Source organism: Elaeis guineensis, chromosome 11 (assembly GCF_000442705.2).
Source record: "Elaeis guineensis isolate ETL-2024a chromosome 11, EG11, whole genome shotgun sequence".
Classification (NCBI taxonomy): Eukaryota; Viridiplantae; Streptophyta; class Magnoliopsida; order Arecales; family Arecaceae; genus Elaeis; species Elaeis guineensis.
Window position 1 is genome coordinate 57,394,898 of NC_026003.2, and position 25,214 is coordinate 57,420,111.

The 25,214-nt window shown below is 39.6% G+C and overlaps 1 protein-coding gene across 2 annotated transcripts in view; it reads right to left on the minus strand.

Annotated features, from left to right (window-relative positions):
• The window catches only part of LOC105034809 (uncharacterized), a 125,533-nt gene that overhangs the window by 37,964 nt on the left and 62,355 nt on the right, over positions 1–25,214 (minus strand). For both annotated transcript variants that reach the window (XM_010910104.4, XM_010910103.4), the window contains exon 4: positions 11,894–12,015. In XM_010910104.4, coding sequence (XP_010908406.1) covers positions 11,894–12,015 — 122 coding nt within the window. The remainder of the gene's footprint in view (positions 1–11,893; positions 12,016–25,214) is intronic.

Genomic DNA, 25,214 nt, shown 5'->3' on the forward strand with positions numbered 1-25,214 from the left:
TTTCATGGAGAATTCCTTAGACAACCATCTTTTGACCATGGTCAACATAGAAATATTATTCCCAATGAAGAGAATATCATCCACATACAATACGATGAATGTTATTGCGCTCCTACTGATCATTTTGTATATACAAGGTTCCTCTTTATTCTTGATGAAATCAAATGATTTGATCGCATCATCAAAACGATGATTCCAACTCCTGAGAAGCTTGCTTTAATCCGTATATGAATCTTTGCAGCTTACACTGTGATCATCATCACCAGATGTGAAATCCAAAGACTACTCCATATAGATATTTTTCTCAAGATATCCATTTAGGAAAGCAGTTTTCACATCCATCTACCAGATTTCATAATCATAATAAGCTACAATAGCAAGCAGAATGCGGATAGATTTCAGCATGGCTACGGACGAAAAAATTTCTTGATAGTCAATGCCCTCACACTGGCTATAACCTTTTGCCACAAACCTAGCTTTATAGGTTATACCTTACCATCGACATCTATTTTTCTTTTGTAGATCCATTTACACCCAATGGGTACTATACCCTCAGGTGGATCCACTAAGGTTCATACTTGGTTCGAGTGCATCGAGTCATACTTGGTTCGAGTGCATCGAGTCAATTTCTGACTTCATTGCATCAAACTATTTCTCGAAATCGATGTCAGACATCACCTCGTCAAAGGTATTAGGATCATCACCATGACCCTTATCTCCCATAAAGAACATTTTCTTTACTTCCTCTGTAAGCATACCCATGTATCTTTCAGAAGGTCGGAAGACCCTGCTAGATCTACGAGGTGGTAGAGAAACGTCAACTACTGGCTCATGAATAATGGGTTCCTGAGGATCTATAGCTCTTTGCTCTTTAAAGACATTCTCTTCGAGCTCAACTAACCTCCCACTGCCACTATCCTGGATAAACTACTTTTTTAGGAATATGACGTTCCGATTCAATCACATGTGATCTTGTGAAAAGTAATAGTATCCCATTGATTCTTTTGGATACCCTATAAAACGAGATATTACAGATCTATCCTCTAATTTATCAGTCATCTGTCTTTTGACATAGGCCGGACATCCTCAAGTCTTAAAATAATCTAGACTCGATTTCTTACCATGCAATATCTCATACCGTGGTAAGAACGAATTTTGATAGAACCATATTCAACAAGTGAATGGTAGTTAATAAAGCATGTCCCCAAAGATATAAGGGTAGATCAGTGAAGCTCATCATGGACTTGACCATATCTAATAAGATCCTATTCCTCCTTTCGGATACCCCGTTGAGTTGAGGTGTTTCGAGAGAAGTCCATTGAGAGACTATGCCGTTGTCTTTGATATATCTCAAAAATTTTCGATTAAGATATTCACCTCCTCGATCAAATCAAAAAATCTTAATAGATTTGCCTATTTGTTTTTCTACTTCATTTCTGAATTCTTTAAACTTTTTAAAGGGTTCGGACTCGTGTTTCATCAGATACACATCCATATCTAGACAGATCATCGGTAAAGGTAATGAAGTAGCTGTAACCACCTCTGATCTATACATCAAATGGCTCACACATCGGTGTGTACCAGAACAAGTAACTCAGTGGCCCTTTCCCCATGTCTTACCAAAGGTAATTTGACCATTTTTCCTCAAAGACAAGATCCACAAACTGGATACGACTCTGGATGAAGAGAGCGAAAGATTCCATCCTTTTTCAGTTTGTTTATCCTGTCTTCTCCAATATGGCCTAGTATGATGCCACAAGTACTTCTAGTTAATTTCATCTCTGGTTCTCTTTTGACCTACGACACTCACTATTTGCTCATTCAAATTCACATTCAAATCAACATGCAAGTGATATAGACAGTCAATTAAAAGACCTCGTGCAACCAATTTATTTCGTAAATAAATGGAACAAAAGTCTTTATTGAAATTAAATTCAAAACCTTCCTATGCTAGTACAGAGACGAAAATCAAATTCCGACTAGCTATAGGAACAAAATAACAGTCTTTTAAATTTAATCTAAATCCTGACGGTAATCGAAGAGGATAAGTGCCAACGGCTTTTGCAGTAATTTTTGCTCCATTGTCAATCCGAAGGATCATGTCACCTTCTCTCAACCTCCTACTTTCTATTAGATCCTGCATTAAGGTACATATACGAACACTCAAACCAGAATCTAATACCCAACTAGAAGTAGAAGAAACCGTAAAGTTGATTCAATTATGAGCATACCTTTTGAAGGTTTATTACCCTTCTTGATCTTTAAGCTCTCTAAATAGAATGGACAATTCCTCCCCCAGTGACCTTCAGCATCACAGTAGAAATACTTTCCCTTTGCTTCAGCCTTCTTTGGAATATCCTTCTTTGGCTTGCTCTCTTTCTTCTGTTTCTTAGCAGATTTAGTCTTCTTCCAACTAGACTTTCTCTTGAAAGAAGTCCACAGCGAGAACAGTGCCCCTTGAACTCTTCAAGATTCCTTCCATAGTGACCAACATGTTGACCAGTTCGGATATAGTGCAATCAAGTTTGTTCATATGAAAATTTACAATAAATTGACTATATGAACTCATAAGGGATTGAAAAATTAAATCCATTTGCAATTCCTTTTGTATATCAAGTCCGAACCTTCCAAGCTCCTCAATGTCCTTGATCACTATGATACAGTGCTCATGGATTGATTGCCCTTCACGTATCTTCAAATTGAAAAATCTTTTGGACACTTCGAAGCGTGCTGTACAGCTCTGCTCACCATACAACTCTTGTAGGTGAGTTATCATAGCCCTGACAGTGGACATATGCTCATGCTAGCTTTGCAACTCATTTGATATAGAAGCCAGCACATAGCACTTAACCAGCTGTCCTCATGCGTCCATTTTTCATAAGCAGCTCTTTGCTCAGCAGTAGGATGGTTTGGTAACACTATGGGTTCCTGATCGAGTACATGACCTAGTTTTTCAGAAGTCAGGACAATCCTGAGATTTCTTAGCCAGTCTTTATAGTTTGTTCCGATCAAATGATTGGATTCAAAGATGCGAGCTAGAGGGTTTGAGGCTGACATTGTTTAACTGCAAGTAGAGATTCAAGTTAGATTTTTGTACTTTAAAATTATATTTGCTTCTAGGAACTTTAAGATGCAAATAATGACTCCCACTAATTTTTCGGATCTCTCCACTCTCCGGGTGGAAAACGAAAATCCTAACGCAACAAAAGGATTCCTAATGGGTGTTGCGGTCCCACCGATACCATGTACCTCACCTAACAATTATTGATAACATGCACATCGATGCGTGGATAACTCTTTGCCCAGATGCTTCTCTAAGCATGTTGCAGCGACTTTCTCTAAGTCATGTGGGCTCACCTAACAGTTATTAACCACACTCCTTTGTTAAGCCTGATCCACCGTTCACAAGTAGGTGCAAGGCCGTCATTGGGTCCCTCACCTACTAATTATTGGGGCCCAACCCCATCCTTATCCTGAAGCAACTCTTTGCTAATAGAGTGATTGCATGTTTCCGGTGCAACTGAACCACTATAACCAACCGAGAACAATCAACACCAGTAGCACGTCCGCACATCTACAATGGTGGAAGATCTATGGACTTAATATTTGTGGAGAGGTTTAGGTTTAGATCACATCTAATCAATCATTATATGACTGATCTAATTGGCATGGGCTAAACCAAACCACCAAGCAATCTTATTGAAGACCAGATAAGTGGAGATCGGTGGGGGTCTCCCCGTTGCTTTTCTTAAACATCAATAAATTGACCAGATCAACTAACGAAACCAATTAAATAATCACATTTTAATTACTTGTCTTAGACACTAATAGGTCAATGGGTCCAAATAGATTAGCTCAAGCGAATCATGCTCAAGCCATTGAGCCAAATTAGATCCTTAGATTAATCGATTCTACATATAGGATTTAATCGATTTGATCAATAATTGTATGATTATATAACTTAATTGGTCTAACCGTAATCAACACTTGACTCAATTTGATCAATTATTTAATCGAATTAAACCTATAATGTTCAAATCAAAAATCTTAGATGCAATCTAATTACATGATCTAATTTTTAATTTTCTCCATAACCAAAACCCTCATGCACAAACATGAATTTCAGATTCCAAAACTAAATTTCAGATCTAAATTCTTTGCATGAAAGATAAGTTTTAAATCATGAAACTAATTTTCAGATTTAACATACAAACATATATCTCAAATATGTATGTAAAATTCAGATCTAAACAAAAATTTAGATCAATACATGATATCATATATCTCATATACAAATCATGAATCATATTGAGAATAATTGTGATCTAAATATGCAATCTTATATCTCATATATAAATTATGAATTAGGTCAAATAAAATTTTAAGTTTATACATGCATCTACATATCATATAATTATGAACTAAAAACCATTCTAGAACAAAATTCAGATCTATGCATGCTTTCACATATCATCTATATGTTTTACAATTAAACCTAAAATAAATTTCAGATTCAAAATATTCATCTGTACATCTCATGTATCAAAAAAAAAATCAGATTTTAAAATTTTTTTTAAAGACATGTATGTCAATTTTATGCATATGAAATCCGTGACTCTAATACCACTGTTGGAATTTCTATGTCGGAAAATACATGTATGTTTCAAAATTTTTTTTCTCAACATGACAGCGAAATAGAAGATTAAAACTCCTTTTAATCTATATCATGCATGCATAAAACATAAACCACAAGTATCTACTTCATATGCTGAAATTGAATAAGTAATCGAATCACATACTTGTTTCGCAATTTTTTTCTTTAAATCTGAATCTGAAAGAGAAGAGACTCTCTTAGCCGTGCAAGTGTCCAACCTCTACGGATATTCACTCAGAATCAGCCTGGAATAGTCCTCTTAAAATTGATTTTTCTTCTTCAAGAAAAATCAGCCTGCGAATCTGAACGAAGCCTGAGTCGCGATTAACTCTTTGATCCTTTTCTTGATCTTCTTCTCTTGCTTTTTCTTCTTTAGATTATGAAGCAACCAGGGACTAAAAGCCAGCAATCAAGTGGAACGCCCAAACCCTTTTTGGGCATGATGGAGGACGTCCAAGATGATGGATGTTGGACCTCCAAGGGAGAAGAGAGGGGAGAAGAAAACAGGGGCATGGGGCTCTCCTAAGGGGGCTTGGGGCTACTAGATGAAGTGGCGTGAGGCTGCTGGTTGAAGTGCCAGGGACCTTAGGGGAGGCCCGTTTAAATAGGTATAAGATTTGAATCCTATTCAAAACCAAACAAGCACTTAATACAACTCCTACTTGCATTAGGAATCCTTATTCATTTGTTTATTTGACTTTCTTTAGAAAATTAATTAGGCGCCAACTATTGGAGCCCTTGTACCCACAAAAACACACCCCACTTTGCACCCATGGGACACCCAAAGCTGGTCCCACATGCTTACCAATTGATGGACATGCCCAACTTGATCAAATCAAGTGGCGCCCAATCAAAACTATCAAATAAATTAATTAAGGACTTGAACTCTTAATTTATTTGATCCAAAACCTTAGACACCCAACAATTGGAACCCAATGAATCTAATTCATTTAGATTATTAGCAGATAATTTAGTTTGAATTAATCTTATCAATGGATCAAAACAATTTCACTCTAACTCATCAAAGATTGTCGATCCTGAGCAATCCTAGTGAGCTCTCACAATCCACCAGTGACACCTAGCAGTATGTAGTGACAATCCAGTAGAATCAAAAAAGAACCTCAAGATGTAGTTCACGTGTGATTCAGTCCTTTTATCGTGAGTCCCGACTAGATGCAGGTCATTGATAAATTATCAAATCTCATCATCAGTCATATGATAGATTCGATCAGCTCAAGTCCAATTATGATCATTATGAAAATTATTTTCCATCAATCAACTGCTGTGGCCACAAACTCATGGACTGTCTCTCAAATCTCATAGGACCACTCTTTTCTATTAAGGTCGATAGATTCCATCTTGATGCGTACCCTACTCCTACAGTGGACCAACTATTGCCAACATCCACTACAAAGGCTCATTGAAACCATGTTTATGTGTCAGTCAAACTTCAATAGCCTCACTACGAACAATCGTACCATCGCAGATCAAAAGACCATTTACACAACTACAGCATCGAGACAATCACTGACGATCGAGTAGAAATCCAAGTGATCTCTCATATGGTCACGCTCAGTACTAGTTCTCTAACAACGACCCGCACTCGTCGCTCAGTGTTTCTATACTGTAAACCATTGACTCATCTACTCCGAAGAAAGCGATCTGTGCGCCGGTCTATCCAAATCGATCACCGTTCTCACACTTGAATGAAGAATAAATTTGTCCTTTTATTGATCAAATCAATATATTGAGTACAAAATTGTGTCCTAGCTTTATTATAATGTGTCCACCATATTGACTTCTAAGACATACATCTAACAATAGGTTCATAAAGATTCAGTCAATTATGACTCAAGTCCTAATCAAATTAGGTCGATGACAATTAGGTCCACTTAAATCGAACAGAATTTCTAATCTAATTAAAACTATGAATCTACTTTGATCTACAATTATAAACCCTAATCTTATTGGGTCAATAAATTGTAGTCAACATCAAACCCATCAAAAGAACCCTAATCTGTGTTTGAAACATCTTTCTTCCATGATCCAAATTTTCAGCCGCCCACATGCCTAGGTCAGAAACTATGATGGGAGACCTCACCATGATTTACGCCCAATCTATGGCAATCGGCCCTATGTGTTGGGTGTGTACATCACATGCAACAACCCTAGGTCCCGCACATCACATGCATAAGACTACAATTCCATAGAAAAATCAGATCAAAAGATCCTTCCTAAACTTATCACACAAGTGTTAAGGCTATGGAATTTCAAACCAGGGTTTTATCATGGACAGAATAATTTTTATTCTTAACCAAGGATGCAACAAACCAGTAATTAAATACCATGTAAAAATCAAATTTTGACATAACATGAATTAGATCAAATCTATACCACAACAATAACATGATGTTTGATTGAATCAAATAAAGATAGCTCTGCTACCACTATTGGAATTCGGATACGCAGCGAAAATAGATTTTTAAAATTTTTAAACATGAATCACTATTGAAAATACGAGATCCGAACTCCAATCCTAAAATCACCTTGTTGATTTCAATCAAACATAAACATCACAGTAAATGAGTTAGAAAAGATAGTTGATATACCTCGTAGGAAGATCATAATCATCCGCTGATTGGTTTTCTTGAGGCACCCAAGCATGTGCCCTCCAACGACGATCTACACACATCTCAATCTAGGACTCTCCCTAATCTGGATTCACTGAATTTTCTTCTCAAAAAAATCAGCAGCTGCTCCTATCTTTGCATCACCAATTCTTGGTGTTTTTTTCTCTCCGTTCTTCCCTGTCTTGGACATCTAAATTCTCTTGTCCCTTAGCCTCTTTGCTGTCCAACATTTGGACTTTTAGAACCGACGTACAAGCCCTTTGGCGTCAGCCATTTCTTACCCTCAAAACAGATCCAAATCCTAACTCAAATAAGAATCATGAAGGGACTCAAAAACTTGGGCATCAAGATTAGAGGGCTGAAGACCTCGCTTGGCGTGAGGGATGGAGGAGTCCTCTCAGAAGGACTTCTCTGTTGGGCACAGATTTCCTAAAAGGTGTGAAACCTCTCCTTTAGCATGGAGTTTCATCTGGCATCTAACTCTTGGACATCAAGGCTTTCCCATAGAAAACCAAAATGGTATGGACTCTTATATCTTCAGAAGAGATAAGGAGCATCATCTCACGGCGTTAAAAATTCTTCCACATGAAAACCAAAGGGGTGCACACTTAAGATGGCGGGAGGAAGTTAATAGGCACACAACTCTTAGCGCACAAACCTTCTCTGAAACCGCATGGAGTCTCTTGGGAATAAGAGGCGTGTGGAAAAAACGAAGGAATCCTTCTCAAGGTTAAATTCCTCCTTTCTTGGGCGTGGAGAGAATCCAAGGAGACATGGACTCCTTAAATGAATAGATAAGGGGTGCCACTATTTAATACGTGAAACTCCTTTCACGCAAAAAGAGATTAAGGGCATGAGGAATTATGGCGTGGACAACTCCACTTAAAATTCCTCCCTAGTGGCACTAATCCAAAAGGGTGTGGGCTTTATGGCGTAGACTTCTTCCATGCATCCAACTCTTGGATGCCCATCAATCAAGAAGCCATAGACTCCTTTCATGATAAGCCTTTGACCATTCAAAGGTGATTAAGAGTCTAATTTAATTTTGTCTTTGACCATTCAAAGCCCAATGCAACCAAGAACCAAATTGATTAGGGATTAGGGTTTAGACATGTGCTAGTATGCTTGACAAAAACCTGTTGAGGATTTCAACCAAATCTATATTGAATTAGGTTCAACAAGATCTAATCAAAAAGTCCTAGACCAATTTCCTATTGTGTGTGACCCGTTGGATTCCACATTTAGCCAGCAATAGGTTCAGACTCATGTGTATCTAATCCAATTAGATCCAAGACACATTGAACCCAAGTACATCAATTAATTAGAACTTCTTCTAATTAATTGCTGAATTAAACGCTTTAATTCACTGGGACCTATAAGTCAAGATTGACGTCTAGCAACGTGTCATGACTATCCAGAAGATGTGAAATTTGACAAAATATCAAAATAACCCTTTCATGGTGAGTTATCGTACAATTCAATCCCTTGATCACACAACATCTCAGATAGATCATGGGCATGGAATCATGTCAAGCCCAAATATCTATCCATATATATCTCGATCTGATGATGATGACTCGATTGATGAACCAATAGAAACTCTTTCTAATGTTCATCCCAGCTCTGGTCAGAGACTCTCTGAGTCATCATTCTATGAGACCACATAGGATGTTCTCTCCTCTTACAAGGAGTGATCGATTTTTTGTTGACCACTCACAACCTCCATGCACACTTCACCATACCCAGAACATCCCACATATTTCTAAAAATCATGCTAGAATACGAACCAAAGTATGGATTCACGTACACAGGGTACCATCGTGATCTCAAGTTTAAGAATCACTTGCACCATTTCCACTAAAGAACAATCTTTTGACATGCAAATAAGACTCTATCAGATGTTCTCCCTGCGGATCAGTTCAGTGAACTTATTCTCCAATAAGCACCTACATCCTTGTATTAGTGTCATCACACAAGTGATTGTGAGATCAATCACCCTCTCCATCGAGCACACATAGGATATACCAGTTTTACCGGCATCATCGATCTCCTGCTCGATCCTACGACTGAAAACATTTTAGACTAAAGCTATCAAAGTTTTAGGTTTCATTGGCATGATCTCATCATGGCACTAAAATCATTGTCCTAATCTATGAGATTCGTCATAATCATAATTAAATCATAATATGACAGTAAATGATGAAACACAATGCCTCATAAATAAAATAACCAACATCATACACATAAGTAGAATGATAATACAGAATAGTTCCATCGCATGATCCATGCGATAGACTTGTAGGATCTATTCTTTCATAAAAGTGTAACAGCAAAATTATAAAAGTCTCTCCATGGTAACAATGCAATACATAGAACTGCTCAAAAGCAGGCAACAAGCATGTAATTATTCTCTATTGCTATCAAAGTTTATTCATGTCACTAAATGTTGTAAACCAACCCTGCCTTCAAGTAATTAACCAAGCAATGCTACACTACCTAATGCAATGTCAGATGCAACTTTCCAAAAGCTCCCCAACGTTGTGATGTACCAGATAGCCTACCATGAAGCAAGAACAAAGCATTACCAATATTCCCTACAAATGATATCGCTATTCCTTTACCTTTAAGGGCCCATGCTTTGGTGGATAAATATCATGAAAAAGTTGGTCAACTTTCTATTGACCAATTACCCATGTTCTCACACTTTTTTCTCATGGATAGCATTTATCCATAAAATGAAGAAAAATCTTATCCACCTAGGAAGTGACTAAATCATTTTTCTATCAGCCAGTAAAATAGTTATTTAATTTTATTCTTAAGATGCCCCACCCTCATTTTCAATACCTCCATCAATGCCCAATAACTCAGTTGTCCACTTTCTTCAAACCTAAAAAGCATAAAGGGTATTATGAAAAATATAGATAAATTTTAGCAACTTATTCAAGAAAATAGTAATGTAAAAAAATATGGATAACAGATTTCCAAACCACTTTCTGAAATATAAAGAAACATGGATAAATTATTTTTCTGTCTAAATATTGCCTGAAAAATATTTACCTAGACAAATATGGATTTTTTGATAAATTTTTTACCCACAAAAGAACAGACCCAAAAGATGCAAGGAACCTAGATGGTTTTTACCAAATCACCAAACTGACTCAACCTATATATTTGCTAGCTATAAAGACAAATGCTACAAAAAGCAAATACTCCTGATGAACTTGCACAAAGCATTGGAGCTGATCGGTTTAAACTTATAATTACTAGCAAAAACAAATGAAATGCTCTTCTACCCCACCTTGTCTGTATAGGACCATCACCAATACTTGTTCTTTGGAATCTGAGAATATTGTGCATTATTTAAGTACTTCAATGCATGAATTTGGAATTAACATTTATTTACAATGATAAAGTTAAGCAAGATGCAACATAAGATATTATGATTAGAAAGAAGTTCTGAGGCTTGTATTAAGTTATATGTTTGTAATTGATGAAGAATGATGTAAAGCAAATTCCATGTTTAATTTTAATGCAAATCTATGCAAGTAAATGGAGCTACACAAACTGGAAATTACTTCTTTGTCATCATAATTATACAAATGCCAGTTTGTCAACTGAAGCAAAACACTCAGCTTGCAGGGAAAGAATTGAATGCATTCTTGCTACTACCAATGGATATATTCTTCTCTCTCTTAAAAGTACGGGGTGATAGAAGACCTGTCTAGAACAGCTCTTATGATAAGTCAAAAAATCGAAATCAAATAATTTCACTAGTAGTTCTTTCTTTCAAAAGAAAAAACAAAGAATTACCAATGATCATGGGAGGATGGTAGATGGAACCGACATAACTAAACCAATGCCATGTGTTCACTGGTCAATGTCCTTGAGGATAATCAAATCATGTAGAAAGACTTCGCATATAAGTAGCATGATCAAGGTTCATCTTGGCAGTGCATATTGCCTCATACTAGGTTTACCGTACATTACTAGTGCCAAACTAAGACTTGGTACCGGGGGTATACTGTATCAATATGCTGAATCGAACCGTACCGGATGTACTGACAATATATCAGCATAGTACCACAACAAGATCCGGCACCAAGATTGCAAAGCTTGAACATCATCCTTAGGCTATTATAATATCACCTTTCCACAATTAAGAGATTATGTTTTGTCATCCATTAGATGACGGCTTGTTAAAATTGATAAACATAATAATAAAGATAAGTACTAAGTTTAAATTCAAAGTTCCCATCTAATGCCATAAAATCTTCATAATATCTCGTGTTTTCAACGACATTGCTTATGTTTTCTTTCTTATTTCCCTTAAATAATCCATCAACTTGGAAGACAATAATACGACATTTTACAAGACAACTTAGTACCATAAACATGAAGGTTGGTTGATCTTCTAATTGCATTTGAATGTGAATGGAAACCTCTAGCTAGAAGTATCCTATTGTATTATTATGTGCTTATTAAACCTAGAGAAAAGATTATGCATAATAATCCTAGCTATGATAATTTCAGAACTACTGTGGCTGTCATCAAGAACCCTAGTAAAGAGAATCTGCTAACTCAAGCAAAATTGTAAACAGATGGAGTTTACCTTCCTTAGAAGTCCTGGGTTGGAAACACCTTGAAATTGCAGTTCATCCACTGGTGCAGCTTTGCCATGAGCTATACTTTCGATCCTAAATGTATGGATTCCATATAATGATTGCAGACAACCTACAAGCATCAAAAGATAATATTTCAATGGAGAAGTATCTAATAGGAACTACTATATAATGCTAAGCTGCATATATTGAGCTTATTTAATAACCTAAATGTCAGTTAGAACCTAAACTTTCATATGATAATTTAACGAAACAAAATCCTTCGTCTTTCAGAGAACTCAAGGAATCTACGGGGGAAAATTGCAGCATCTTTTACGTCAACACAAAGTAAAGCATACACTATTTCAGTTGATACTTTTTCCTAGGGAAAGAACTACGAAACACAAAGAAACAAATAGCATAAGAAGCAACATAAGGTAATAATCCTTGAAACCCCCATAGCACATTCGAAAGCATGGTTGACCCAGACACGGAAAATCTGAGTTTTGTGTTGTGTCCATACAGGGACATAACATCACACCACCAACTTGGTGAGATACCATGGGCATGGCTTGATCGTAGGATCATGCTTTTATGCACTGAAAACTAAAGCCTTTCTTGCCCAATCAGTTGTCTAGCTAGCTGTCCTAAAAAGATATATGAAAAGCAATTTATCTTCCCTAGCCAACATCAGGACTAAAGAAGGGCGAAGATAAACCCCAGCTCCCATGTCTTGCCCTAGCAGATGAAGGTAAAGAAGGGAAAAAAAAAATGTGCACACAACTCCCATGGTTCATCCTAGATTTTAACTGAAAAAAAGGAAAAAAGGAGAATAATGAAGGAAACAGGAGAGATACATACAGAGAGAGCAAGAGAGAAGGCAAGAGCTGGAAGTAGTGGTTGTTTGAACTAGTGCATCAAGCATTGCCTTAGGTCGCTGACATATGTACTCCATCATGTACCTGAAAATAATTTGAAGTTTCTTCTCCTCTTTTCTTTTTTCTTTCAAGATAATCCCTTTCCTATGACACTAAAGGAGTGTTGGGTATGATTTCAAAGCCAAAATGCCAATTTTGCCCGCCTTGCCTTGTCAAAAACCCACGGTACACACTTTTTAAGTGCATTTCAGTATTCTAAGCAGCACCAGTGGAACTATCCCAAACCACCCGGTTCAAGACATACCGAGCTGTACTAGCAAGTAGCAGCAGAGCGACAATCTAGCCTTCACATTTAGAAAATAGTTGAGGGAAGGGGAGAGGGAGGGGGATGGGGGAGAGGGGGAGGGAGGGACAGAGAGAGGGATGTTATTTCGTTGATGTAAAAAATTAAGTTGGCAACCCGGCAAGGGGGTTGCCGACTTCACTTAATTTCTTCAAAATAAGAAAAGGAGCTTTCATTAGGACACCTATTTTGAATGAAACAAAGTAGAAGGCGGAGCCCTTCCTCCACCACCCCACGTCAGCCGTCTGCCCCACTCCCTTCCTCTCCCTCCATCCTTCTCTCTCTCTTTTCCTTTCTCTTGTTCTCCTCTCCCCCGCCCTTTCTACTATGTCAGTACAAGCCCAACACAGAGCAACACACTAGTGTATTGAATCGTGCCGCTAGGCAACCGATTCTGGCTCTAGTATCAGCACGTGATCCTTGATTTCAAGTGCCAATAATATTTAAGTGTTAAATTTGTTTCGATCTCTATCTTCCCCTTTTTTTAATAGAGTTATTATCTCATTTAATTTACATACATGCATGCATGCATGTATGTATGTATAGTGCATAGGGAAGGAGGGAGAGGAAGAGGGAGGAAGGGTTTGAGCGAGATAGGCAAGCAGGGGGGAGAGAGAGAGGGATGGGATGGTGGAGAGCAAAGGAAGCGAAAGGAGAGGAGAGAGAGCAAAATTGCAGTAGCTGCCAACTTTACTTTAAAAAAATTCAAAACATATAAAAAGGGGTTGAAGCTCCTATTTCATTTCGAAACAGAAGCGCCACACCTGTTCCGGCAATGTGAAAGAGAAAGGGCTTTCGAAGCCCTCTCGGCCCCCTTCCTCCACCTCTCTTACTCAATTTGAAAGCCCTTTCCCTTTTCTTTCTTTCCTTCTCTCTCTACCCCTCCCTCTACCTCTACCTCTCTCTCTCTCTCTCCATTGACCTCTCCCACTCTCTTCCTCCTTCCCTCCCTCTCTCCTCTTTTCCTCTCTCTTCTTATCCCTCTCCCCCTCTCTTACTAGTTTCTTAACCCCAAGGCCAGAATTGTCTAGATCAGCCTCTGGTATGACTCGATGCACCCCAAACTAGGTGCTTCAGGATGATACCATCAATGTTGGATGTATGCATGCACGCAAAGTTTGCTATACCATCTGGTATTAGTTCAATATCCATACGTGGTATGGGGGGCATACCAACACTGGATACACCAAACCAACCTCGTAGCAACACAGTCACAGGTTGGCATCGATAGAGGGCCCGGAACCGAGACGATGAACCTTATATGTATGTGTACATCAATAGATACATGTATGCTTTTTCAATTCTATATCAGTTTCTCAAAATCTAAATTTATCGAGATTATTGTGTTGGATTGTTTAGGATACTTGGACCCTTAGGCCCTCGCACTTGTGTCCCATGTCTAGGTAACACTATGTGAGAGAGATATTGCGGTAAACATCTGAGATGCCAAAATAACTTCCTCTTACAACCTCATCATCTTCAACAAAGTTGACAAAATAGACCACTAAATGCAAAAGAGTGATCCATGAAAACCTTTGCTTTCCATGAAATGAGATGAATAACTGATGTTTTAAATTCTGACATGTGGATTTAGCAAGTTTTTCTAGAGTACTTGGGTCAAGATGATTGACACCAGGGTTCGCCGTACCGGACCGAACCATCCGGTACAAGGCATACCGAGCCGGACCGGTACTTTATCGGTCCGGTTCAGATCTTTTTTTTGAAAAACTCCCCGAACCGCACCGAACCGCTCGGCTCGGTCCAGTTCGTTTCCATACCACCCAAAACCAGACGGCATGGATCGGATCGGTTCGGTCCAGTTCGGCATGAATCGAACCGTGCCGACATGCCCATATGCATAAAGTGGGGAAGGGGGAGGGGGGTGGGGTCGGAGATCTTTTAAATCATTGAGCCTGTTTAAAGTTCTCTGAGAAGTCTCAGAGAACTCCCGAGGACCCGAAGCTTATGGTCTCAACGAAACTGTTGAGACCTTCGAAAAATTAGAAAAAAAGGAAAAAACTCCGTCCAATTGTAGGAGTGGTTCGAGGAGAGGCTGATCTTTGGCCGGAAGTAAGATAATATGTTATTTTCTTAGTAAATATTTTTTTTATTTTTGTTGTTAAAAATAGGATAAGAATGAGAAAGAATGAAAATAAGAGAAAATCATGTTAAAATCTTGTGATTTTGGGATGATTTAATTATATGTGATAGATCTTTGGAAGATCTACACGATGACACCAAAATTATTAATTTTTATAAATTATATATTTTTTAAATATTTTTAAATATTTATTTATTTAAAAATTAAAAAAATTAAATTTTAGGAAAAAAATTAGAGTTTGGGAATCATGTTTAGAAAGATTCAAGTTACTTAAATCTAATTTTAATTTTTTTTCAAATATTTGAAATTAAAAATTATTTTTTTTATTATTTAAAATAAAAAATTTAATTATAAAATAAAAAATATATAAAAATAGTGTTATATTTTAGTTAATTTAAAAATATTATTTAAAACATATAACATATTTATTTTGCATTTATAAGTTTTAAAATAATTATTAAAATTATTTTAAAATTATATATAATTATTTTAATTATCGTTAAACTATCATATTTTGTTGTACTTGCATATATTTATAAGAAAAAAATTTAGAGCATGACGTTCGTTCACTTTAATTAATCAGCTATTTTATAGTATATATTTATTTATATAAAAATTATTAAAAAATTAAAAAAATAAAAAATCAGTGTTAGTTTTGAAATTGAGAATAATGTTTAGAATGATTCAAAACAATTGAAATATTTGAATCTAACTTGAGATTTTTTTGAATTTTTTTTTGTAAATATTTAAATAGTAAAAAATATTATTAAATAAAAAATATATGTAATTAGTGTTATATTACAGATAATTCGAAATAATTAGTATTTTGTTATACCTGCAGAAATGAGTAAGAAGAAAGATCCAGAGCGTGACATCGATTGAGATCATGGCAAGATGCTCTCGGCTCGATATCATTGGAGATGCAAATGGTGCAACACAGAGTTCAAGAGAGGAGGGGTGACTAGGTTGAAGCAGCATCTGGCTGGTGGTTATCCTGATGTGTCCATGTGTCGGAAATGTCCGCAAGAGGTCTGACAATTGATGAAAAAGCACTTTGCTGCTTCGAAAGCAGCGAAGGAAAGGGCAAAGCAGAAAAAAATCGAAGTAGACCGTCGAGCTGCAGAGCCACTTTCTTATCACTCTAAAGATCAAAGGAGACTTCTGATCCAGATGATGAGGAGGCACAGATTGAGGCTGCCATTCAGGCGAGCTTGGCGGATCAATACCAGCAGGAAGAGATGGCCCGGTACAAAGAGCGATTCAGACTATTATACTACGAATCAGGATCTAGATCAGTGACTGGTAGGGGAGAATTCGAGTTAAGGAGGACTACCTCAGTCAGAGAGTCTGGTGGTAGAGGGAGCAGATGCAGCATGTCTTCTTTGTTGGGAGCTTTTGGCAGTAGGAGGAGGTCCTCCAGAGATATTCCAGTAGGAGCCAGCATTCAGGATTTGGATCCACATGCTTTGCCCAGCAAGGATTCAAAACAGCAGAGAATTGACAGTATGCTGAAAAAAGATAAAAAGGATATGTGGCGAGCTATTGGATCATGGTTTTATTTCAGCCATATTCCAGCAAATGCAGCAGCCAATCCTTACTACCAATCTGCTATTTCAGCTATAGAGACTGCCGGCCAGGATGTAGATCCTCCAGGACCTAAGGACATCTATGGTCAGCTTCTTGACAGCAATAAGGAGGATCTGCAGAGATGGATTGCTTCTTACAAAAATAAATGGCCTACATACGGTCTGACAGTGATGTGTGATGGTTGGACAGATCCTACTAGACGGAGCATCATTAATTTTTTGACATACTGTGATAGAAAAATATTTTTTCACAAATCAATCGATGCTTCAGATAAGATGCACGATGCCACATATATCCTTGGTCTGATGGAGGAGGTGATTGATTCAGTGGGTGAGCAGCATATCGTGCAGGTCATCACAGATAACGGACCACAATATAAGGCTGCCGGGGAGTTGCTGATGGAGCAGCGACCGCAGATATACTGGACCCCATGTGCTGCACATTGCCTTGATCTTATATTGATGGATATCGGAAAGATTCGAGGGTGCAGCAGGTAGTGGAGATTGCCCAGACCATTACTAGATTCATCTACAACCACACATGGGTTCTTTCATTGATGCAGACGTATACTGGGGAGAAGATCTTACGATCGGATATCACACGGTTTGCTACAACTACATAGCACTTGATAGTCTTCTTCAGAAAAAAACAACCTTACATCAGATGTTTGTCAGTGCCGAGTGGCAGGAGAGCAGATATGCGAGGGCCGGCACTGATGGAAATCATGTGGAGAACTTGGTGATGAGTCAGTCATTTTGACAGTGGGCTGAGAAGATAGTGAAGGCTATCAAGCCTTTATATGAGGTGCTTCACACCGTGGACAGCGAGAGATCCCCCAGATGGGCTTCTTATATTACATGATGGAGAGGGCAAAGAAACAAATCAGTGAGAATGATCCCAAGCATGCTTAAGAATTCATTAACATTATTGAGCGCCGTTGGGACTATCAGATGGGCAGAGATTTGCATCTAGCTGGTAAGTTTGGATTCAAGAATGTTTTAAAATATTTTTTCGAAGCATGAAAATAAAATTGTGCTTAATCAGTCTTGAAATTTATCTGCAGCTTATTACTTGAATCCGAGATTTCAGTACTATTTCGGGATAGATATGGATAGCGAGCTTCTTACTGCTCTTCGCAATGTCATATATAAGATGGTGCCCGATCCAGAAATTACATCGTTGTGTCTACAAAAGGTATGCTAGTTTAAAACAGATGTAATTATTCAACTGAATTCGATCTGATATATTTATAAATAATAAATATATTTTGTTTCAGATGAAACAATTTAGAGAGGGATCAGACAGTTTTGGAGTCCCATCAGCTGTCGTAAGCAAAAAGCAGATGAATCTAGATAAATTACATATCAATAATGAGCAATGTAGATTGATATGTAATTTTGCTTAATAATATCATCAAATTTGATATGTAATTTTGCTTTTGTAGCTGAATAGTGGATTCATTTTGGAACGTCAGCAGAAAATTTGAGACATATGGCTGTCCGTATTCTTTCTCAGACGGTCTCTGCTAATGGCTGTGAGCGTAATTGGTCCACTTTCATCCTTATCCACAGCAAACAGAGAAATCGTCTGACACAAAAATGCCTCGATGATCTTGTATAAGTTCGCTACAATCTGAGGTTGAGGCTAAAATGTATTCAGGAGGAAGTTCAGTTGAAGTACACTGATCCGACGCTGGATGATTATGTCGACGAGGATGACGATCCGATCATCGGATGGCTTGCAGGTCAGCAGCAGGAGCCAGAGCTTGATGAGTCAAGATCCCTTCCACGACCAACCAGTGCGGTGGCGAGGGAGATCAGGGTGGATCCAGGGCAATGGGCAGAAAAAAATATTCCACATAGGGTTCCAGCTAATCAGCCACAGTCTGAGGAGACACAAGGGACTTATTCATCACATGACTCGCTATCCGATACATCTTCCCAGAGATTCGAGTGACAGATGTATAGACGATCCTCCCGACAGCCAGTAAGAAGACATCCATCCTCCCAATCATAGGAAACTCAGTCATAGAGGGGCACAAGGGGGAAAAAAAGACAGTTGTACGTGCACCACTCTCGAGAGTACAGGAGCTATCTGGTTCAGATACGGACACCAGGAGAGTGATGATGATACTGGTAGTAGTAGCCATGGATCTGATGATCAGGGAGGAACTGGAGGACAGGAGACCACCATTTATGAGACAGCCACAGGGTGATATTCGATTCACCGGTGAGTCTCAGTTTACGCATGTCACACAGGATAGGAATCATGGTGGACGAGTCGGTAGAGACGTGGGGAGCCGATTTCATATAGACGACGGGCTCCTAGAGGTCGTCCAGCACGTGATGTAGCTGCGGACGATCTTGCACGTGGAGTAGGGTTCATGGATGTATCTGGATCATCCTCCATTATGGATCCTATTATCCACAGCCACCTTATGATCCATATGCATATGGTGCATCCGAGGCATCTTCTAGTAGTTACTATCCTATGCAATCTGGAGCATCTTACGGATCAGATTTTACTACTGGCATATTTGGATGGACTCCTCCACAACCGTACCATCATCTCGAGGATACTTCTCAGAGTCAGAATTTTAGCGAGAGGTCTGAGATGTCTTACAATCCAGAGAGGATGCCTTATGGGATGATGAATATTCGAGAGTATGATGCAGCTTGGCTAGAGGGTTGGACTGATGTCCCTTCAGACTATGTTGATGATCCAGACATCTACGAGCGTCACAGACACTCGACAAGAAATTAAATGCAGAGTACATCTTAAGGTTCGTATATCAGTTATTGCGCTTTGTACTTAAATATTTAGATACATTTTAATATATATTTTATATATTTTTTCTTTAGTTTTAAGATAACATAGTTGAAATATAATGTAAATAAATATATGTTTGAAATTTTGGATCAAGAGTCTTTGTACCGCAACCTAACTCCAAATTGAATCCAAATATGTCAATAATATGCAATATAATACCATATTGAGGTTGTATTTATCAATTATTAACTTCAAAAATCCAAAAAAAAATTTGAAAATCAAAAAAAATAGTGTACCAATACCGGACCGGTACGTCTAGGCGTACCGTGTCGGTACAGTATGGTACCGGTACTGTACCACACCGGTCCGGTACCGGCACGCCATCCGGTACCGATACAGCAAACCTTGATTGACACAACTATAAATATGGGATTTGTGCCCAACACATCAGCATAAACATCAAATATGGCTCTAAGGAATCCAAATCATGGTGGAAGATGAGCGAGGGACACCTGGTGGGGGGGGCGCATGGAGGGCAAGGTACTTGGGAGGAGATGGGTCAGTAGTGAGCTACATTGACTAGCCAAGGCTACAGTTAAAAAGCAGAGAAAGGAGTTTTGCAGTGGATCAAAGAGGCAGGAGGCAGAGAGACAATCATAGGAAATAGGCAAAGATCAAAGGTGATGAATAAAAACATAGTAGGGAGTCTCGAGAGATGAAAAAGGAGATTACAGTTTTTTTTGTTAACAAGTGTTAATGGCATGGCTTATGAAGCAGGCCATTAATAGCTGCCACATCATAGATGTAATTAACTGGGGAATGCCGGCCTTGCACAGCAATTGCTTATGAAGTAATGTTTAACAAGGTGCTATGATCCATCAATCAAGATTGTAGTTATTTTGATTAATGCAGTTCACTTAGCTTTTGATTCTTAATACAAGATCTATTATGAGCAGAACACATACATACCCCAAAAAAGGTGTCCGTGTAGATGTAATGAAAAGATATGCCCACACCCACATAAAGCTGTGTCCATGTATCAACATCCAATTTTTCAATCCTTTTAGCTAAGTTCCAGAATCCTAATAGTCTGAGTAAGATGTGTGTCTCTAAACACAACAACATCCGATACTCATATGTGACAGTTTTTGACACCTTTCATAGTGTAAGGAGATCAACACATGTTGAAAGGGATCACACATTCTAAATGAGAAAGTGACACCTTTCCACATCTCTGAAAAAACTAGGCAGAGAGATTCTTAATTATTGGATAAATAGTGTGTATGAATTTATGCCTGAATGTGATGCCAAGAGAACAAGCAGACAAAATGATACAGCTCTATCAAATACCCTAGTAGCCAATCATCAAGCTTCCCTAAGACTACATGGTTATCCATGTGTGTAGTCCACCATGCACAAGAAATGGTGAATCTGTGAAATATTAAAATAAAAAAGAAAATTTCATTAACTTTTTCCAAAACACTTTGTTGTGGACTTGTATGCCTCCAAAGATAGGTTTTGATGGCTTGAGCAATACAAATTCTCAACTTAAACCAGTCATCATCATGATAATTTAGTCTAACTGGACTAGTTTGTGTTATTAAGTTGCAGCTAAAGTAGGCAGTGTTGTATCACCCTTCTCCATACTCTAAAGAATGATAGAAGTAGTTGTCTGAGATACCTCTTAGAACAAAAAATCAACATAAATTAGTGATAGCTCTTCATCAAACATTGGTTTGCTCTTTCACCAAACCTATGATTATGATTACAAGGCCAATCTGGCAGAAAGCATGCCCACAATAATCAACACAATATGCCTCAAAGCAACATGGAAATTGGAATATAAGAATGTAGGCGTTACTATCATCATTAACCAGCCCAAACTATTCACTCAAATGCATGCTTATCACATTAAAAAGGTAGAATATCATAGAAGTTCAGCGAAACTGTAAAGAGCTCATCCGTTTGGTAGGGATATGGGTGTTGAGGAAAACATTTTGAGATTCGGTCCACGATAAACCCAGAATGAGATCCAGGATAACGAACGGATTCCAACAAGCCCAAAAATAGTCCAAACGGAGTCCAGACGAAAGAGATACGTGCGAGAGAAGACCGAAGCAGAAGGTATAGCCCACAAGCCACCAGAAGGGGCCCACGGGCGGTGCAAGCCAGGCCCGGTGGCGGAGCAGGCACACAGGCCAGCGCACGGGCCGACTGCGAATGCGCGGCCCAATGCCAGTGCGTGTGGGCATGCGCGGGCCGGCCCAGCGGACGCACGGGCGCACGGCCCTTGACGGTTTTTTACCATGGTCCACGGTGGACCGATGGTGCATAGGGAGCCACATGGACCAGGCGGTTGTTTCCCCATGCATTTCGCACGGTCCACAATGGACCGACGACATTTCAAGGGTGTTTCTCATGGCTCATGTGTTGTTCTCGTGGATCGGGTGGCGCGCCTACGTGGGAGAGCATGATCGAACGGATGAGAAGTGGGTCGATCAAGATCTAGCGGTTCAGGGAGTTGTTTGGGTATCATTCGGAGTCTAATCTCCGCTCAGGGCTCGGATTCAGGTCTTTAAAAGGCCTGTGGGCGAAACAGAGAGTGTGGCGGCGTGGTTTGGCAGAGACCTAGGTGCAGCAATTGAGAAAGGGAGTTCGACAGCAGCAGCAACAAATCCTAGAGAGGTGCGAGCAAAGAGCAGAAGTAGGAGCTTCAGGCAGACTGTCAAGCAGTAGACAACGGCCACTTTAGGAGGTTCCTAGAGAGCTTTTGTGAGGGAGAGCTTCTTGTTGAGAGAAAGGGATTGATGTACGACGGTTGAGGATGTGATCTTCTCTTGTAAAATTTTTTCTTTTCTCATAATCAAGCTTGCATGCCCCATGGAGGCGAGCCTTTTGGCTGATCCACATATTTGATTGTGCTCTCATTTTATTTTTCTTTCTTCCTGTTGCAACGCGTGGTACCAGATCCTGCACAACAAGTGGTATCAGAGCTAGGTTGTACCAGGATGTAGGTTGTGACGGTGGTGATCAAGATTGAAGACAAAGAAGACAGGCTCAATCAAGATGAAGATCAACAAGTTTGATGGAGAGAGCAATTTCTCCTTATGGCAAGCAAGGGTGAAGGACGTACTCATCCGACAAGAGTTGATCAATGCTCTCTTGTGCAAGGAGAAGCCAACTACCATAGAGATGCAGGATTGGAGGCGGCTCCAGATGCAAACAGTGAGTACGATCTGCTTGTACCTAGCGGATAATGTGGTGATCCATATACTTGACGAGACTTCTCCAATGGTGATGTGATTGAAGCTCGAGTTGTATATGGTGAAGTCCCTCACCAACACTCTTCCTCTAAAAGCAGTTCTACCAACAACGGATGATTGAGGGACAGCGTACAGGAGCATCTCAGCCACTTCCAGAAGATTCTCAACGACCTACCTCCTCAACATTGGCGAGAAGGTTGAGAAGAAGACCAGGGCGTTGGTCTTGCTAGCGTCGCTTCCTCCTTCGTATGAGTCCTTGATGACTGCTCTTCAAGTGAAGAAAAGCATCATCAAGATGGACGAGGTCACCACGGTGATTCTCCAAAATGAGATTTTCAGATGAGAGAACTTAGCTTTGAGCTCAGGCGGCAGCAACTCAACTTTGACGGTTTCTGTAGGAGCAGATGGCGGCAGATGGAGCGATAAGAGATCATAACGAGAGCGGTCTAAATTCAAGATGAGGGACTTGAGGAAAATCAAATGCTACCAGTGCGATGAGTTAGGACATCTAGTCAGAGATTATCCACAACGAAGAGATCGGATTAGGGCTACTGCAGCGACGATCAGTAACGAGTCAGAGGATGATATCTTAGAGATATCTGACAAGATATTTACTTCTTTCCAGCAGTGGATTTTAGATTCTGCATGCACCTATCATGTATGTTGCAGAGAGGAGCTGTTTGACTCCTTGAAGAGTAGTGAGGGCACTGTTCACTTACCGGATGGATCAATCTATACGATCAGGGGCATCGAGATGGTCAACTAGAGGATACATGATGGTGCAGTAAGGAGATTGGGAGAGGTCCGATACATATCCGATTTCAGAAAGAATCTTATCTCACTGAGCAGACTGGATTCGATCGACTACAGGTGAAGTGCTGATGGAGGAATCCTAAAGATTTTACATGATGATAGAGTGATATTGGAGAGAAGAACAGGATGAGAGAATATTACTACCTGATGGAGAGCCTAATGCAAGGTGGAGCTTCAGGAGCCAAAGGAGCCCGGAGCAAGGTGGAGCTCTAGATGGAGGTGGATCAAGCATGAGATGCGAGACTCGGAAGGATGAGAGGCGATATCGCAGGATGAAGTTTCTATTACCACAGGAGGCTACCCCGAGCAGATCTCAGATCAGGAGCACGGCATACGATGGAGATGGGATAGAGCAGCCTGACTCGACTCCTATGTTTGTCTATCCATAATCAACAAACGTTTGCCTCAGGATATTGGGGTAAGAAGATCCAAAAGCTCTCAAAAATAGGAGGCCGAATATCGAGTTGAGATAGAGATTGTTGAGAAAAATACCTCAAAATTCAATCCATAATAAGCCCAAAATGAGGTCCAGGATGACGAACAGTCCAACGAATCCAAAAACAGTCCAAATAAAGTCCAGACGGAAGAGATACGTGCGAGAAAAGGTCGAAGCAAAAGATACGACCCATGAGCCATCGGAGGGGACCCATGGGCGGCGCAAGCCTGCGATGGAGCGGGCCAGGCCCAGCGGCGGAGCAGGCGCACGGGCTAGCGCATGGGCCGACCATGGATGTGCAGCCCAGCACAGGAGCGCGTGGGCGTGCACGGGCCGGTCCCACGGACGCGTGAGCACGCAGCTCGTGACGATTTTTTACCGCAGTCCATGGTGGACCGACGGTGCATGGGGAGCCACGTCAACCAGGTGACCATTTCCCAATGCGTTTCACGCAGTCCACGATGGACCGACAGCATTTTGGGGGTGTTTCTCACAACTCATGCATTGTTCTCATGGATCGGGTGGCACGCCTATTCGAGAGAGTGCGATCGGACAGACGAGAAGTGTGCCGTCAAGATCTAGTGGTTCAGGGAGTTGTTTGGATGTCATTTGGAGTCTAATCTCCGATCAGGACCCAGATTCAGGTCTTTAAAAGGCCTGTGGGCGAAATAAAGAGTATGGCAGCGTGATTTGATAGAGACTTGGGTGCAGTAGCTGAGAGTTCCAGCAGTAGCAACAGACCAGCAGAGAGCAAAAACAGGGGCCTCAGACAGACTATCAGGCAGTGGACAGCGGTCACTTCAGAGGATTCTTAGAGAGAGCTTTTTTGAAGGAGAGCTTCTTGTTGAGAGAGACATTGGCGTACGCGGGTTAAGGGTGTGATCTTCTCTTATAAATTTTTTTCTTTTCTCATAGTAAAGCTTGCATGCCTCGTGGAGGCAAACCTTTTGGCTGATCCATGTATTTGATTGTGTTCTTATTTTATTTCTTCTTTCTTCCTACTGCAACGCGTGCTACCAGATCCTGCACAATAATAGGATTTAGGTGAGACAAATTGCTAACCTACAATACATGTAGGAGCTAGGCATAGGCTACTTTAATTGATCTGCGATGTTGTTTCTTACAAGAAGTGTTTTTAACAT